The sequence below is a fragment of the Pelodiscus sinensis genome, chromosome 4 (assembly GCF_052426305.1).
Source record: "Pelodiscus sinensis isolate ZL-2025 chromosome 4, ASM5242630v1, whole genome shotgun sequence".
Taxonomy (NCBI): domain Eukaryota; kingdom Metazoa; phylum Chordata; order Testudines; family Trionychidae; genus Pelodiscus; species Pelodiscus sinensis.
Genome location: NC_143055.1, coordinates 51,783,154 through 51,800,227, shown reverse-complemented (window position 1 = coordinate 51,800,227; position 17,074 = coordinate 51,783,154). Strand labels below are relative to the sequence as shown.

At 41.9% G+C, this 17,074-nt stretch overlaps 1 protein-coding gene across 4 annotated transcripts in view; it reads right to left on the bottom strand.

Annotated features, from left to right (window-relative positions):
* Positions 1 to 17,074, bottom strand: part of EXOC1 (exocyst complex component 1) — a 52,410-nt gene that overhangs the window by 24,791 nt on the left and 10,545 nt on the right. For 2 of the 4 annotated variants that reach the window (XM_075930391.2, XM_075930392.2), the window contains exons 5-10: positions 14,736 to 14,923; positions 12,080 to 12,307; positions 11,789 to 11,921; positions 11,500 to 11,609; positions 10,293 to 10,340; positions 3,473 to 3,622 (exon numbers count right to left, since the gene is read on the bottom strand). In XM_075930391.2, coding sequence (XP_075786506.1) covers positions 3,473 to 3,622; positions 10,293 to 10,340; positions 11,500 to 11,609; positions 11,789 to 11,921; positions 12,080 to 12,307; positions 14,736 to 14,923 — 857 coding nt within the window. The remainder of the gene's footprint in view (positions 1 to 3,472; positions 3,623 to 10,292; positions 10,341 to 11,499; positions 11,610 to 11,788; positions 11,922 to 12,079; positions 12,308 to 14,735; positions 14,924 to 17,074) is intronic. The other 2 variants (XM_075930393.2, XM_075930394.2) reach the window with 1 other exon arrangement.

Here is a 17,074-nt window from a genome sequence, read left to right as displayed (position 1 = left end):
GCCTCATGGTATTTGTTTTCTCATACATTAACCACTTGACATAAGTCCATAAATCCCTCCATACATTGCTAATGCATTCCTAACTATCAGTGCAAAAACATAACAAGAACATATTGGAAGAATAAGTGCACACACCTTTCTCCTATAAAACCATATGTGCATGCGTGTAGGTGCATGTCACAAGGAAAGCACACAAATGCCCATCGTTAGGGTTGTATATGTGCGCACACACAATCATATACAGGCAGTTCCCGACTTACGTCGGATCCGCACTTACGAACGGGGCTCTCTCGCCCCGGAGGTCGAGGTAGCGGATTGCTACCTGCGAGCTCCGGGGGCAAGAAAGCCCCGTTCGTAAGCTGCTCCGGTGCCCCTGGTCTGCTGGAGACCGTCTCCAGCAGACCAGGGGCACCGGGCGGGTTCCCGCGCTTCTGAGGCTTTGCCAGAGCAAAGCCTCAGAAGCGCGGGAACCCACCGCTGCTGCCGCTTCAGTCCGGGTGCCTGTGGTCTGCTGGGAACCGTCCCCAGCAGACCACAGGCACCGGGACTGAAACCGCAGCCGCGGGGGGGTCCCGCGCCTCTGAGACTTTGCCAGAGCAAAGCCTCAGAGGCGCGGCACCCCGCTGCCGCTGCGGCTCTGCTCCCGGTGTCCCTGGTCTGCTGGGGGGGGGGGGGGGGGGCGCGGCTAGTGTGCCCCCCCCCAGCAGACCAGGCTTTTGTTTTGGACCCTGGAGCAGAGCAGCTGGGGCGCTGCCGATTGGTCCTGCAGCGCCGCTCTGGGCACTACTGGACCAACCCGGCAGCACCCCAGCTGCTCTGCCCCAGGTCCTGATTCAGCCGCTGCTGGTCAGTTTCAGCAGTGGCTGAATCAGGACGCCTGGGGCAGAGCAGCTGGGGTGCTGCTGGGTTGGTCCAGTAGCGCCGAGGAGCGGTGCTACTGGAGCAACCCAGCAGCACCCCAGCTGCTCTGCCCCAGGCGTCCCCAAGTCAGCCGCTGCTGAAACTGACCAGCGCTGACTACAGGAAGCCCAAGGCAGAGCTGCTCTGTCCCGGACTTCCTGGAATCAGCCACTGATCAGGTTCAGCAGCAGCTGACTTGGGGAAGCTTGGGGTTCTTAAGTTGAATCTGTATGTAAGTCAGAACTGGCGGTCAGTTTCAGCAGCGGCTGAATCTGGATGCCAGCTCCGACTTACATACAGATTCAACTTAAGAACAAACCTACAGTCCCTATCTTGTACGTAACCCGGGGACTGCCTGTGTACGTACACACACACACACACACACACACACACACACACACACACACACACTAACCCATTACCCTCTATTTTGCCTACTTCAAGAAACAATAGTAGAAACTCAGTCCTTTAGCAAAATTGCCAACCTGATTTATCACTTCATATATACAGTAAAACTCCGATGGTCCGGCATCTGACGGTCCGGCACCATCAGGAACCCGGAAGTGCTCCGGGCAGCCAGACCATTGGAGCTGCTCTGTCCCCAGCTTTCCCTATTCAGCCACTGCTAAAACTGACCAGCGGCTGAATCGGGGAAGCCGGAGGAAGAGCAGCTGGGGCGCTGCCAGGTAGGTCCCCTAGCGCTGCCTCTCGGGGCTGTGGGACCAACCCGGCAGCACCCCAGCTGTCCCCAATTCAGCCGCTGCTGAAACTGACCAGCGGCTGACTACAGGAAGCCCAAGGCAGAGCTGCTCTGTCCCGGACTTCCTGGAATCAGCCACTGATCAGTTTCAGCAGCAGCTGACTTGGGGACACCTGGGGCAGAGCAGCTGGGGTGCTGCCAGGTTGGTCCAGTAGCGCCGAGGAGAGGCGCTGCGGGACCAACCCAGCAGCACCCCAGCTGCTCTGCTCCAGGCATCCCCAAGAGCAGCTGAGGTGCTGCTGGGTTGGTCCCGTCATGCCAAGGGTCGGCGCTACCGGACCAACCCGGCAGCACTCCAGCTGCTCTGCCCCAGGCATCTCCGATTCAGCCACTGCTGGTCAGTTTCAGCAGCGGCTGAATCAGGGACGCCTGGGGCAGAGCGGACTATCAGAAGGGGGGGGCTATGAGGGGTCTAGGGTGGCATTCCCCCCCACCCCAGACCCCTCATAACCCCCCCTTCCGATAGTCCCGCATATCTGATAATCTGGCACCCCCTGGGTCCCAAAGGTGCCGGATTAATCGGAAGTTTACTGTAATAGTAACTTCTACTTTCCATAATGGTGTTCAGCAGTCCATTATTTTTACTAGTATTTCTCTGTAATTAAGTCAAACAAGTTAGACCATAAACCAAAAATGAATATTTTTTTAATATCCAAAAATCTAGTGCTAGTGGGAAAATCTAGTTTCGGTTCTGGGAAGTTACTGCCTTTTATTATTTCTAGGAAAAATGTAACAAGCACAAAGTGAATCCTTTTTGCAGTCACAGGGTTGCTTACTTTCATTTTTGGGGGGGTAGGAGGGAACTAAATAATTCATTGCATTTTATGTTATATCACTAATAATCATTGAGCTCAAAGTGTTATTGATTTGCTCATTTGAATATTATATCATTAAGCACTACTTAATGATATTCATTGTCTTTTGAAGCTTTGTAGTTAAAAAATACTGTTTATTGAGTATATCCCTAACTTTTACCTAACAGCCCAACTCAAATTGAAAGAATAAGAGAAAAAAAGAACACCAATCACTAAAAACAAAACCAAAAAAGAAAATCCCCATGCCCAGACAGTTGTGCAGAGCAGCCTTGCAGCTAGGGACCCATCACCAACATGGAAGAAAACTCAGGGAGGCCCAGAACTGTGGAGTGTGAAGGTGGGCTGTAGACTGGGAAGCAAGGGTGCAGCCTGGATAAGGAGACTTTCTACTGGAAGCAGAGGCACCAAGAGCCCAGGATCAGCATGTCCAAGTGCTTCCATTCCTGGTAGCAGACATGCAAGCCTGCCCACATCTGGGGCTTTCCTCAGAAAGTGGGGACTTGGGGGACTATCTGGCAAAAACAAGTAGTCAATGAGTAACATGATAGTTGCTAATAGTAAACTAAAGTCAATGGGACTGGATTGCTGTCCTGGAAAAATGATGCTCATAACAGAAACTTGTCAACAACAGGATTGCTAATAATTTGCATCCATTGTATCTGCTTTAAAAATAGTGGGTTTAATAAGAGTAAATAGCTCCTCTGAAGGGCCAAAGGTTGCCTTCAATTTCACTGCACAATTTCTGTAAAATCTGTGGTTAATTTTTCCTCTTTGAAAGCCTGTACAATCACCTTACAATGCCAAAACTTTAAATGTAACTAAAATAGAGAATTTTCTATTTTATTTAAAGTATTCTCTCTCAAGTTAAAACAAAGGAGCTGGGAAGGTTTAAAAAAAAAAAATCACAATTTTAACATTCAAATTGAGACTAAGACACTTTCCAAAAATAAAGGAACACAAAGCACTAGAGAATTTATCAAAAATCTGAGTCACGTACCTTTGTTAATCCTTCATATTTTCCATAATCTGTACTTTTTAGCCAATCCATCAGTTTGGCATATCGAAGCAAGTCTCTGTGAAAGGGATGGTGATTGGGTAACATCAACTCAAGAGAGTGCTGGGCAAGTGTGGAACTTTGGTCATGACCCTTGATAAAAGATATTAAAATAAGCATAGAAGCAATGTATGTAAACATACCACTATAGATTCTGATTAGCCTAGAAATTATATTATCAAATAAACAAAAGGAAACAGAAAAGTGAAACTGAAAATTACTTTTGACGTGTAATTCATCTACAGGTGATAGCCTGAAAGATATCATGCAATAGCCATGGGGCCAGTGTACTGGACTGTGACTTAGGAAACCTAGGTTCTATTCCCAAATCTGACACTGGCCTGTTGGGTGACATTTGGAAAGTCTTTTCTCCTCTGTGCTTCACTCAGCCCATTTGATGATGCACTGACTTCTTATGTAAAATGATTTGAGATCCACTGATGAAGAGTGCTGTATAAGAGTTAGACTGTCTAAGAGACCCGATTGCAGCTTGAGACTCAAGCAGCTGTTACAGTGGTGGGCAAGATACAGTCTCTGCAGGTGGTATCCAGCTTGCCAAGCCCTTTGATCCGTCCCGCAGCCTGCCCTGTTGTACCCCTTTTCCCCAGTCCAATCAAGACCCAAGGGCAGGGGAGCGGGCAAAGTCTCTTCCCCCCGCCCACTCAAGGCACATGGCATCAGAGGGAACCGCCAGCTATTCAAAACTACTAGCAGTTCCCTCTAGGCACCATACACCCCTGGGAAGGTGGGGCAGGTGCAAGAGACCCTGCGTACTCCCACAGGGGAGTGCATGAAGTCTCCCCTTTCCCACCGGGGGTACGTGGTGCCTACAGGGAACCACCCCATCCCTCTGAGGTCCTGCCCATTCTGGAGCCAGCCTGCCTCCACTACTAAAATTGGTGAAGCCTCCCCCCCCCCCACACACACAAATTGCCTGCCCTTGTGCTGTTATAACACTGAGGCAGAGTATTAAGGTTTCTCAATATTTCTCAGGAGAAGACCCTATTTTACCTAGGACATACTTCAACCATTGGGGCTGAAATCTTCTATGCCAGGTGTCTGCCTCAACCTGGGTTGTTTTTTGTTGTTTTTTTTAAAACCTTCAGCCAAAACCATTTACCATTCATAAAAATACTACTCTGCTAAAAACATTCTGTGACTGTTCTTTGAAATGTTTTAGTGTCCTCATGTTTGGGAGCAAAGACTTGAAATTTAGCAGGAGTGGTCTTTAGATCATGGATGTGTCTTTTGCTGTACCTGTGAATATCAGTAGAGCCAGCCTGGTTACAAAATTTGTATCTGCATATGTATCTACAAAAATGAACTGCAGATACTACATGGATATCCATGGGTGTGGATACCCACGACAGCTGCAAATTTGAAGGGTTCCAAATACAAAATTTGTAATCCGCATATTTGCAAAAATGAGCTGCCGATATCTGCAGATTTGCTGGGCTCTAAATACCAAACCAAATGTGGCCAAGTTTAAGCTTCTTAAAAACTGTAATTTGCACAAAGCCAGACTTGATTGAACTTAGCATCTAAAACACAGTGTAGATTCCCATTTGTACTGAGCAGCTGTCAGCTAAGAATGCTCCAACCCTTGGCTAAAGGAGGGGATACAAGATTTTCCCTGCAATTGCTGCAGGTCAAATGAGATCTGGACCAGAACTCAAAAGCAATGCGGATGAGGCAGAAAAGGTCCAAGCCTGGAGGCAGAGGCAACAGGAAGAAAAGTACAGTTCCCTCCAGAGCCAATGGAACTCAAGAGTCTAGTCTCACCATTGCTCTACTGTCCTGTCAGCAAATGTCAGTAAAACCCAATGACAAAAATCTCATCTCCATCTAGTGTTTGTCCATGTAATAATAGTAGGCTGCCATCATCTATCAGTTAGTTACTGTTAGACCTATTGCATAGATCTCTTGCCATTTGAACTAAAAGCTCCAATACTGCTAAGGATTTGAAGTGGATGTCAATATGTCGTCATATGGCACTGCATGCAAAAGTTAAGCGCCAGAATTAAGGCAGCCCGTGTCACTTTAATAAAGTCCCCTTATGCACAAAAATTATGATTGTCTAATCACATGATCACACACATTTTTTTCCACTAGGACTCCTGCCTCATTCAGTTCACAAGATAAATGGTGCTCAATTAAGAAGTAGCTAATCAGTATTTATTCCCTCCTTGATCAATGTGACCCCAGTCTTTATTTATTGCACACTACTCAAACACTGTTCTGCAAACAGAATTATTAGTTTTCTCAAAGGCTTTTCTACAGCAGCCATCACTATAGTATACGAACATTTTATAACTGGCAAACAGTGTCAGAAAAATGAATGATAAAATGTTCCCTAATTTTAAATGAGGCACCAAGGACCTGATTTTTCAGATTATATAGCGGCTAATATGGTCAAAGCACAACTCCTATTGACTTCAGTTATAGCTGTGAAAACTCAGCACCTCTACAAATAGACCCTGTGATCTCAAATCAGGCACCCAAAGAAATGAGGAACATGGTAACCATCTGTGAAGTCTAGTTTAAGGACAGTTCAGCATCAGAGAAAACTTGTGGCAGAAGCAGAAACAGAATTCAGTTTCTCAGAGACCATTCAACTGTCTTGATCATCCTCTATTTTCCTGCAATTCCTGCCTCATTCGCTACACACCTTTTAAGTTCCACAACAAATGAAACAAACAACTGCCTCCTTTAAATCAGGGTTGTGCAGAATCACTGGAGCATAGTCTATCTTGTACACTGAATGACAGAGGACCTGGGAAAAAAAAGAGTGTGCAATCACATAATTAAAATTATATTATAACGCACAGGCTGAATTAAGGTTGTACAGGTAACCTTAATTCTGGCATTTTCTAAATTTTGAGTGCTTGTCTTTGCAACCTTAATAATGTTATTTTACAGTAATAGCTTTGAGTGTGTTTAATACAAGCAGAGATGATAAATGCACTCTGGAGTCATAGTAGACTGTATGATTGTATTTCACAGATTTCAGTTTTCTGAAGTCACTACATGCTATGCTGCACTATGCAGGAGGTAATTTTACCTCTGATTCACAACTAAACTATGGGCCAGATCCTGGCCCTCAGAGATTTATAACTTTTGTGCTTTTCTGGTACTGCAAAGGGCAAACAGATCTGGTGTAAAGCCAATGTAAAACAAAACAAAACAAAACAAAAAACACTGTCAGACACTCTCTCCAGATAAAGGGGTATTCTTGAGTAGATCACAGGTGGGATGGGGTGACCATTTGGCGGGGTGGTCCTAAGTAGAAGATTTTCATTTTTGTAGTTTAGGGAAGCCATTAGGCTGCTTTAAGTTATAGGAGATGCCAATATGGCACCTAAAACACAGGAAAAAAAAAAAAGACTTGGGATCTTCCCCTATAGCCAATTCCCACTGTACCAAGCAAGTATGGTTCAGCTAGACTTGGAATTAGGCCCAATCTATCCTTTATAGTTTTAAACTGTAATACAGTAGTGGATACCTAATTTAAATAAAGACACTTATATGATATGCCCAGTTTACATATTAATTGAAAAATAACCTTCACTAAGCACTTCAATCCAAACAATTCAGTGTATTTAAAATTCTTTAGACAAACTAGTCAAACTAAGATGATTTATTAATTACTACTACAACCTCCTCTCTCAAAATCAGAATGGTAAAAGCCACTAGAAAACTACATCCAATTTCGATGAGGTAGCAGATAACATTAAATGATTCCTAGACTGAGATGACTTTTCTTGTTTGTCCCAGAAAAGACATTCAGATAAATTATGTTTTGTCTCTAAAACCCAAGTGAACCTTTAAATTTGATTTTACCAAATACAAACTAGTAACCTATAGAACTGCTGAAGGCAGGTCACACCTTGGTATAAGCACAGATAGGCACAGGCCACACTTGAGTCATCCCTGCTGAATGAGGAGAAAGTGTGATCTTTGTGGTAATCTGAAGTATGCATTGTTAGTCTTTACTGCTGCATATTTATTTAAAACAAAACAATTAAAAGCCAGTGATTAGCTGGGTTTAACCAACAAACAAGAGTAAATAATGTATTATATTCCCATTAGTTAGGGAGTTAACACTGTTAAAAAGGCTGTACAAAATACTCTGAATTGTTCTTTGATGCCCCTCACCCTCTTTCAGGTATACTTTTTATAGGAATTCAGTATAGAAAGCCTCTTAGTCATCTATTTCATCCTCCTACTATGCAACCTGGTTTCCCATAGTATATTTCAGTTGTTTTGTTCAATCGAAACTCAATTGATAGGGCTTCCATTTCTTCTCTTATGAGACTACTCTGCAGTTTACCTGATGTTACTGTTAGGACATTCTCAGATATTCACCAAAAAGTTTCTATTTCATTCCGTAATTCTGATTCATACCCCTCTTGTATCACGTCAGAGAATTTCCCTTTCTGCTTGGTATTCTTCACATAGTTATAAGTTGATCACATTATATTTATTTTTCCTTCCAAGTCAATCCGTCCATCTTAATTTTTCTGCTGCTCTACTCTGAGCAAATAGTTGGCTTAAAACTTTAAAATGTCAGCATCAAGGGGCCTAGAACTAAACAGGTATTGTTTCCCCAACATCACCACATAAAAAGGAATACTACCTCTCTGGCTCAGAGTGTACTGCCTCTAGATCAGCAGTTCCCAACCTTTTCCAGATGGGGACCCATTTTGACAATTCAGGAAGGCTTGGTGACCCAAGGCAATTCAAAAATGGGAGGGGGGGGGGGGTCAGAGTCACGTGTGGAGACAGTTGGCAACCCTTTTGAAATGTAATGGTGACCCATATTTGGGTCCCAACCCATAGTTTGGGAAACCCTGATCTAGATACATAGCACAAAATTACATTTTTTGTGTCATCACATTGCACTGCAAGCTTTTGACAAGTTTGCTGTCTACTGTCCCGTAGGCCTGTTTCAAAACAAGAAAGCTCAACTGATTTATGCTTTCCTTACTAGCCAAACCTGATAATATCTTAAAGTTACATATAATTTGTTAAATCAAGTACAAGTTTAAAACAACAAGCTATGATTAGAACACAGGCAAATAAACATTAAATGTTATTAATTGATCAATGTTAGCAGACTTTTTGCAAATGCAATGAGCGCAAATCTGGAGTTGCATTTTTCTGTTTAAAATGTCAACAGATTTCGGGTGGAAGGGAGTTGTTTGAATCTTTTAGAATAAAAATGTCAATGCACTGGTACCTAAAACTCTGTTTTTAAAATTAAACAAGCTACATTATAAATTCAGAGTTACAATATCTAAGATTGGATATTGGAGTTTATCACATCTAAAATAAATCCATCTGACAATATAATCTGATTGTATGTATGACCAAAAGACTGAACAGCTTCATATTTTCACACTTGTCTTTTCTGGTTTAGGATTGCTTCTTAATTAAACAAAAAAGTGTTTGTAGGAGAAATTCAAATTACACAAGAAATTCTAAACAAAAAGTGCAACTCTCAACAAGATGTTAAAGACACAAGAGAAAATGCACCAGTTAGAGACATTTTTAATATTCATTTAAATGGGCAACCTCTGCATTTGGTTAATCCAATCGCCTAATAAAACAGGATGTCTTGTAAGAAAACACCCTTGACACAACAGACTTTCATACCTGGGGCCACTGTTCAATATGCTACATTTAAAGTACAATTCATTGTTGGTGCCACAGTTGAAGATGACAGTTTAAACGAGGTCTACCAGATCCAAAGTTCTTCTCTGTCCATGGATCTGGTAGAGAAATCACTCAAGTCTGCTGAATGGGACATCAGATTTTAAATTTGCACCTCACAATGTCTTCACACAAGGATTTAGCAAAAGAAGAAATTGGACCGGTGCCAGCACTTAACCAGGCACGAAGATTGGAAATCTCTGCAAAAGTGTAAGTTTATTGTTTCTTTATATGTCTACCTCTGAAGTCTCCTGCAGTACGAAGCAATATAGTTCAGTTAAGAGATCAGAGGAATACAACCAATCTATTACATTGTAGTAAGGAGAGCTGACTCTCTACTCTTTAATACACAACTATCTTTTTATTGCACTGTCCAGAAAGTACAACTTCACGTATGACCTGAAAACCATTTTCTCCACTTGTTAATTTGGAGTCACAGACAGATAAAGAAGTGAAGTGCTGCAGATTTCTTTTTTTTTTCCAAATGTAAAAGGGGTTAAAAAAAATTAGAAAGCATACAACCTAACAGTGAAAATTCTCAACAAAGACAGCAAGTTATTCTTCTACAGAGTAGAGAATACTTTAAATAGAAAACTCCTTAATTTTGTCATTACAGGGCCTGCACTATTGAATGCAATGTTGTGTGCGCACAGAATTATCCATCATTTGAATCGTCCAATATTTGAAAAACCTCTTCATTTTTTGCAATACCTGTAAGACTACTAGTTACCATCTAAGCCTGCTTTTTTTATTTGGTGCTGTTCGATTATATTGGTTTGAACATATTTTCATTTTGTAGCACGAAGGAAACTATTATTACATTTGCAACTTGTCACTCAACTGCCTTCGTTACGTTCACACTGTCTGTCCATGAACAGACACACAAAGCTTGAGTGCTGATACAAACATTGGAGGAGGCTCCCTTGTACTCTGCAATCAGTAAAGGCAAGTTTCCTATTTGTGAAGCCAAAGTTGCAACTACTAGTTAGATTTAGCAAGCTTTTAAAACAAAATTAATTAGACAAGCTTGGATCAAACCTGATGTACTCACAGAAAGATAGTAGGACCTGTTATAGAGCTGAAGAAGGGTCTGAGTAAACTAATTGGAGATAAAATACAGGAATAGAAAAAAAAAAAGTGTTGAAAATTGAAAAGCGCTAAAAATCCCACACAACCCCACATAGGAAACGACCTCAGCACAATATGAAATCTAAATCATTTACAAGATTAAAAATTACATCAAGACAATTCTACTTGCTGCAAGGTCCATTTAAAAAAAAAAATCACCCCAGAATTTCAGAAGCAAGAGTTTGAGTCGCCTCTGCTTGAAACCTGTCTTATAAACACTTTAATCCAAAACCTTCTACATACCCTCAATTCAAGCATCCTCCATATTGTAAGGATTTTAAAAAGTTATTGTTAAAGTTTGTTATAATTAAAAAGTTATCACTTATAATTTTAGAACAATTCAGCTACAGAACTGAGTCTGCCTATTTATCTTATGTCCAAATCCACGCTTAAACCATAGTTCCAATTTGTTGCAAAGACTGGAATTCAGCCATGTTTTGTAGCCAGGCTACTTGAAAAACTGGAACAATGTCAGTCACAGATTCGGGAGCAATCATTGTACAGTGTCCTTGATGCAATTGTATCTGTGATGGAGCTGGGCCCTTTTGTGGTAGGGAAGGGTCCGTACTTTCAGGGCTTGCCAAGCGGCAGCAAGCCCCACTCGCCAGATGCGCGGTTCTGCGCTCTGCGCATGCGCAGATCATTCTGCGCATGAGCAGATTGCTCCATGCCAGCTCTTCCGGGATATAATCTACTCGCCATGGGCGAGTAGATTACACTGTTTGTCGAGCCCTGCATATTTTAATACTTAGACTGGCTCTCCCTGACTACTGCTCTTTGTTGTTTTAGCTAAAGAACTTTAAGGCTAAAAACAAACTATGGTCATATCACAAAAACCAAACTTTAAGGTACGTGTCAAACAATGCAGATCATTTTGTGCAAAGATGTACAGATGGTTATTTCTGTGATACCAATGTTTGAAACCATGAGAAATCTCTGTACTTAAAGAAAATATTATGCACACTTATTAGATTATTTGTAAATAAATGTGTCAGTCAAGTAAGTTATGTGACTCAAAGTATGCTCGGATTTCAGTTAATCACATCAAGCTTTCCAACAGTTTGTTTTCAAAGGTTTCAAAAAGGACATCTAGCTGCAAACATGAGGATTAAAGAAGCAAAGCAAGTTACCTGCTGAACGAACACGTTGTTCAGATGACTGGCAAGTCTCCGTGCAAACTGTTCACGTAGGTCACTGAACCGCTGCTGTTGCTGTATCACTGCATAAAGCATATCATGTCCTAAAGACCATAACAAACTATGTTAAGACTTTTTTTTTTTTTTTTTGTTAGAAATGGAAAACGGTACAGGGCAAGATTCCCTACATGTGGAAAAACAATTTAAGAAACTGAAAGGAGAGGTACAACTGTAACAATGAAAGTGTTACAATTTGCCTTATTTTAGTTAATAAAAGTATTACCTGGTCGAAGAGCTACATTCATACACTGCAAAAGGGCATCAGCTGCATTAGTGCAGGCTTCAATGCCTCGAGAGGATGCCAGATCTCCCTCTTGGAGGGCCTTGATATGACCTTTTGCCAAATCCATATGATTCTAAAAGATAAAATACAATAATATAAGCAAAGCACTGGCTCAGAGTTTAGTTTCATGCTATTCTATTGCGAGAAGACTGATATTATAAAATGCTTCTAACAATACTTATTTCCTAAAACAAAAGGTCTCAGATTTCAGGCCATAATTAACATTCTTACAACTAGGAATTCAATTTCCGACAGCAGCTTCACATTATTCGTGTTGCTGAGATGAATTAGGTGGTTGCTTTCTGATATCTGATCCATTTGCTCTTTTACACTTTGAAGCATTTCTTCATAACTGCTCAGCTTCAGTTCAATTTGATCCACTTCCTTCAGAGCTTCATCCAGCAGCGTCATCAGGATGTTCACCTGTTTCTCAGAGGCCATGATTGACTGGATGTTTGCCTGAAGGATAAATACACAATCACTTTATACCCTGTGAAATTATATATTGTTTTAAACAGCACCCTCATATCAAATACTGTACCTCCCAAAATGTTAGGCTATTCTGGCTTTCTCCAATTTCAATTATGTCAAAGTATTACGGACCATAGAGTAGGTGCCAGAGATTCTCAACCTTTTCCGTTCTGAGGACCTCACAGTAGGTTATAAAACCTCCATGGTCCACCTGTATCACAATAAGTTATTTTCTGCATATAAAAGCCAGGGCTGGTGTTAGGGGGTAGCAAACAGGGCATCTGCTTGGGGCCCCATGCTACAGAGACCTCTGTACAGTTAAGTTGCCACGCTTTGGCTTCAGTCCCAGGTGGCAGGGCAAAGGGCCCTGGAATTCAGCCCCACGTGGGAGAACTTAGGCTGTCTGTCTGAGATTCAGTGAGTCTGATGCTGGCTGTGCTTGATGGATTCCCTGAAGTCAGGTGTCAGCCCCTTAGGGGGCCACTAGACTCCAGTTTGAGAACTACTGCCTTAGGCCAGGATGGAGTATGCAATCTTCTTATGGAAAAAAAAAAAAATCAGTAAAAATATTTTGTGTTTTGCCCTATGAAAAGCTGGAGTTAACACTATGTATCTGTTTCTGCATAAATGAACTCCAATGAGAAAAACACAGTTTTCAAACTTAAGGCAAAAATTGTTTAGATAGAAAACGTCTTAAAAAAACGGGATCACAAACTTAGTGAACTTTATGTAAATGAGGCTATAACAAAGAATTTACAGAGTTTTCTTGGTATTTTAATTACCCCACTGTCAAATATCAGTCTAATTATTCAATACTGTGACATTAATCCAAAACTCCTAGTTGTCACTGTTGGTGATCATATCCTAATGTGAGTAGCCGCGTTTTTTTCAAAATGGGGCTTTGAAAGAAAAACGGCTGTTTCTAGACAGGGATTGATCGAAAATAAAAAATTTTCAAAAGAGCCTGTAGTCCAGGATCCCTGACTAAACAGCCGTTTCTTTCAAAAAGCCCCATTTTGAAAAAAACGCGGCAGCCGTTATGCAAATGAAGCACGGGAAATTTAAATCCCAGCTTAATTTGCAATTTCCAAGTGTCTAATTTACATCCCTTTTTCAAGAAAAGGGATGTAGTTTAACCACAGCCAAAGACAGCAATATATGTATCAAACTATTTGCAATATGCAAGATGATATTCTTTAGCCTCTACTTTAGAATGTACTGTACATTCAGACAAATATAAAATGTAACAAATGCATAAAAGCAGAAGTCTACATACAGTAAACTTCCGATAATCCAGCACCTTTAGGACCCGGGGGTGCCGATTATCAGATATTCCGGACTAGCGGAAGGGGGGGCTATGAGGGGTCTGGAGGGGCATCCCCATACACCACCCCAGACCCTTCAGAGCCCCCCCTTCCAATAGTCCGGCTTTGCCCCAGGCATCCCTGATTCAGCTGCTGCTGGTCAGTTTCAGCAGCGGCTGAATCGGGGACGCCAGCGCCGAGCCTTGGCGCGGCGAGACCAACCCAGCAGCATCCCTGCTGCTCTTGGGGACGCCTGGGGCAGAGCAGCTGGGGTGCTGCCAGGTTGGTCCCACAGCGCCACTCCTCGGCGCTACTGGACCAACCCGGCAGCACCTCAGCTTCTCTGCCCCAGGTGTCCCCAAGTCAGCCACTGCTGATACTGATCAGCGGCTGACTCCAGGAAGCCCGAGGCAGAACTGCTCTGCCCCGAGCTTCCTGGAGTCAGCCGCTAGTCAGTTTCAGCAGCAGCTGAATCAGGACGCCTGGGGCAGAGCAGCTGGGGCGCTGCTGGGTTGGTCCCCGCAGCACCGAGGTTCAGATGTCCCCAATTCAGCTGCTGTTGAAACTGATCAGGGGCTGATTCCAGGAAGCCGGGGCAGAGCAGCTCTGCCTCTGGCTTCCCGGAGTCAGCCGCTGGTCAGTATCAGCAACGGCTGAATTGGGGACAGCTGGGGTGCTGCCAGGTTGGTCCCGCAGCCCCAAGGGGCAGCGCTACGGGACCTACCCGGTGGCACTCCAGCTGCTCTGCCCCCAGCTTCTCCGATTCAGCCACTGGTCAGTTTTAGCAGCGGCTGAATCGGGGAAGCTGGAGGCAGAGCAGCTCCAATGGTCCGGCTGCCCAGAGCACTTCTGGGTTCCTGATGGTGCCGGACCATCAGGAGTGCAGGACCATCAGATGCCAGACCATCGGAGTTTTACTGTAATAAGATTCCAGGATTATGTCTGTGTCATACTGAAGCCACGAAAGTCTGTTGAATCAACATGATGAGATGAAAACAGCTACAAGCATTATTGAGAGCTTTTAGAATATGAAAAGGTTCAATTTATCTCTATGATCTGTAGTCTAGTACCATACAATTTCTCAGCCATTTTTGGCCTCAAGAAATCCTTACCCCATCTAACACCTGCAGCTCTCTGGATAGCTTTTCTGCAAAGGCTTCAGCATTAGAGATGGCATATTCACAGCCTTCCATCATTATTTCAATGTCCTGTTCCTCTCTTGCATTTAACTCCTGATATTCATCCACAGCTTCTTCATCTCCTCCTGCTACACTCTGATTTTCTCCACTTGGAACAGATTCTTATAAGGGGAAGGGGGGAAAAAGCCCACAAATTCATTTTTGTAATAAAAGAACAGGAAGAAGTGCTACCATTTTAAATGGAGATAGATAATTCAAAATCCTTTAAATAAAAGTAGTTAGTTTAGACTAAAAGAGATGGCCACGTCAAATAGAGGAAAGAAAAACACACACAATACAAAACAAAAACAATACAATACAAAAACCAAACAAGCATGCATGTGGATCTAAGTCCTACAGTTACTTCAAAATCCATTATAAGGTTATAGGGATGAGAGTCAAATTTAAACCTTCATAAAGAAAGTTTGGAGAATTTCAGTAACACATTTTGAGGCATTACCAATTCATTCCTTCCCTATTCCACAAACAAGACAAGGAAGCCTCATGGACATGGCTACTGAAGACTGCTCAAACAGTTGTCAAAAGCACCCAGGAAATTACCTACAAGACGTATCTCCACCTTTATACTAATACAAATTAGTAGAATTGGAGGCCACTTATAAATTCAAGAAACAATGGGACTTACTCTATTACCAATGATGGCAAGTTAGAAAAGGATAATAAATGGCAAGATTGTTAATGTCAAGAGACCGTTTCTTTGGCAGGACGACATTCTACTTCCATAATCCTAAACAACAGGTCTCAAACCTACCACTCTGTCTTTTACTAGACATTATGTGCAAAGGCTAGTAGATGTAAACAATTCCCCCAACACATCTCAGAGCTCACAGATTATAAACCAGTTGAATACAAGGCAGTTTGCATGAATTTCATGATTTTTAAGCCAAAGTATTTGGAAGCATCTGTGCATTTTCTCCCTATTCTTCCAAAAAGATCAGATGATTAGGGTTGGTTTGGTTTTGTGTTAGTGGCTACCACTTTAGGATTAGCAATCTCATGGTTTTGATGCCTGAGTCATGATTTTTGAACACCTGGGGTTAGCAGTGCTATTTGCTGGTATTTACTTTACACTGAAAGTGCTAACATTTGTCATTTTTGTAGCAATAATGATTGGACATTTCCAAATGCAGGCAGAAAAATTGTGACACCCAAATTCTAACTTGATATGCAGGTTAATATGTGCTGCATTAATCCTTAGGTTTTCTTTTACAAATGCCTGATGCTAAATACCTGTGATTTTCCAGGGTATTAAGCACATAACACATCCCACTGAAGTCAATGAGAGATGTTGGGTTCTCAGCACCCATTTCCTCTCTCCCCCCAAAAATCAAGCCACTTACTTAGTATTTAGGAGCCCAACCTTAGCCATTCAATTTGGAAAATCTTTACCTCTGCCTCTAAAATATGTTAAGAGTAATGAAGTTGTTCTATAAATAGAAACCAAATTCACTGAGTAGGAGTGAAGTTGATGCTCAACAGAAATTTCCCAAAGGAAGAGGGGAGGGGGGGAAAAAAAGAAAATGAGAGTTACATCTCAAGACAGTGATTAAAAAAAATGTAAACAAATATCAGCTGAAATCTGACACAGATTTCAGTGTTTATTTGCTTTCACTATAATAAGCTTATGGAAACAAGTTTAAAGAGACTGATTAAAAAAGCATACAAGACATTAATATTGTCCCATATACCTTGTGTGTCACACCTTTCTCTAGCAATTTAAAAGATATTCAATAAATTGTTTCAAGAGAACTAAAGCAACTTAATTACAAAAAAAAAATCATTACACAAAAGAATAAAGAAGGAAAAGGTGTTACGCACCTTCTGCAACTTTAGGCAGTTCTGGAGAATAAAAAGGTATGAAAAAGCAGAGGAAAGGAAGCAAAGAATATTAGCTGGGCAGAGTATGAACATCGTGTGTGTCTTTTTAAATGGCAACAAGATTGAATGTTACAACATCACAAAGGTTTTGAAAAAATTCAAGTTCAACATGAAAAACAAGGTCCCCGAAGAGCTTTTCCCTTCTAAATGCCACTTTAGTCTAATGATAAACTCAAGTGTATCTACACAAGACATTTCAATTGTTTAATACTAGCATGATTTTTGCCATTTCTGATTAAAGCAATCTATGAAATGTCATCATTCCATTGAAATTTGTACAAGATTCTAGCCATCGAAATGATTTTGCCTTTTACGGTTATGGTGATACAAAGTAAGTTTACCCTGGTTAGTCTGATGCACCAAAGATTACTCAA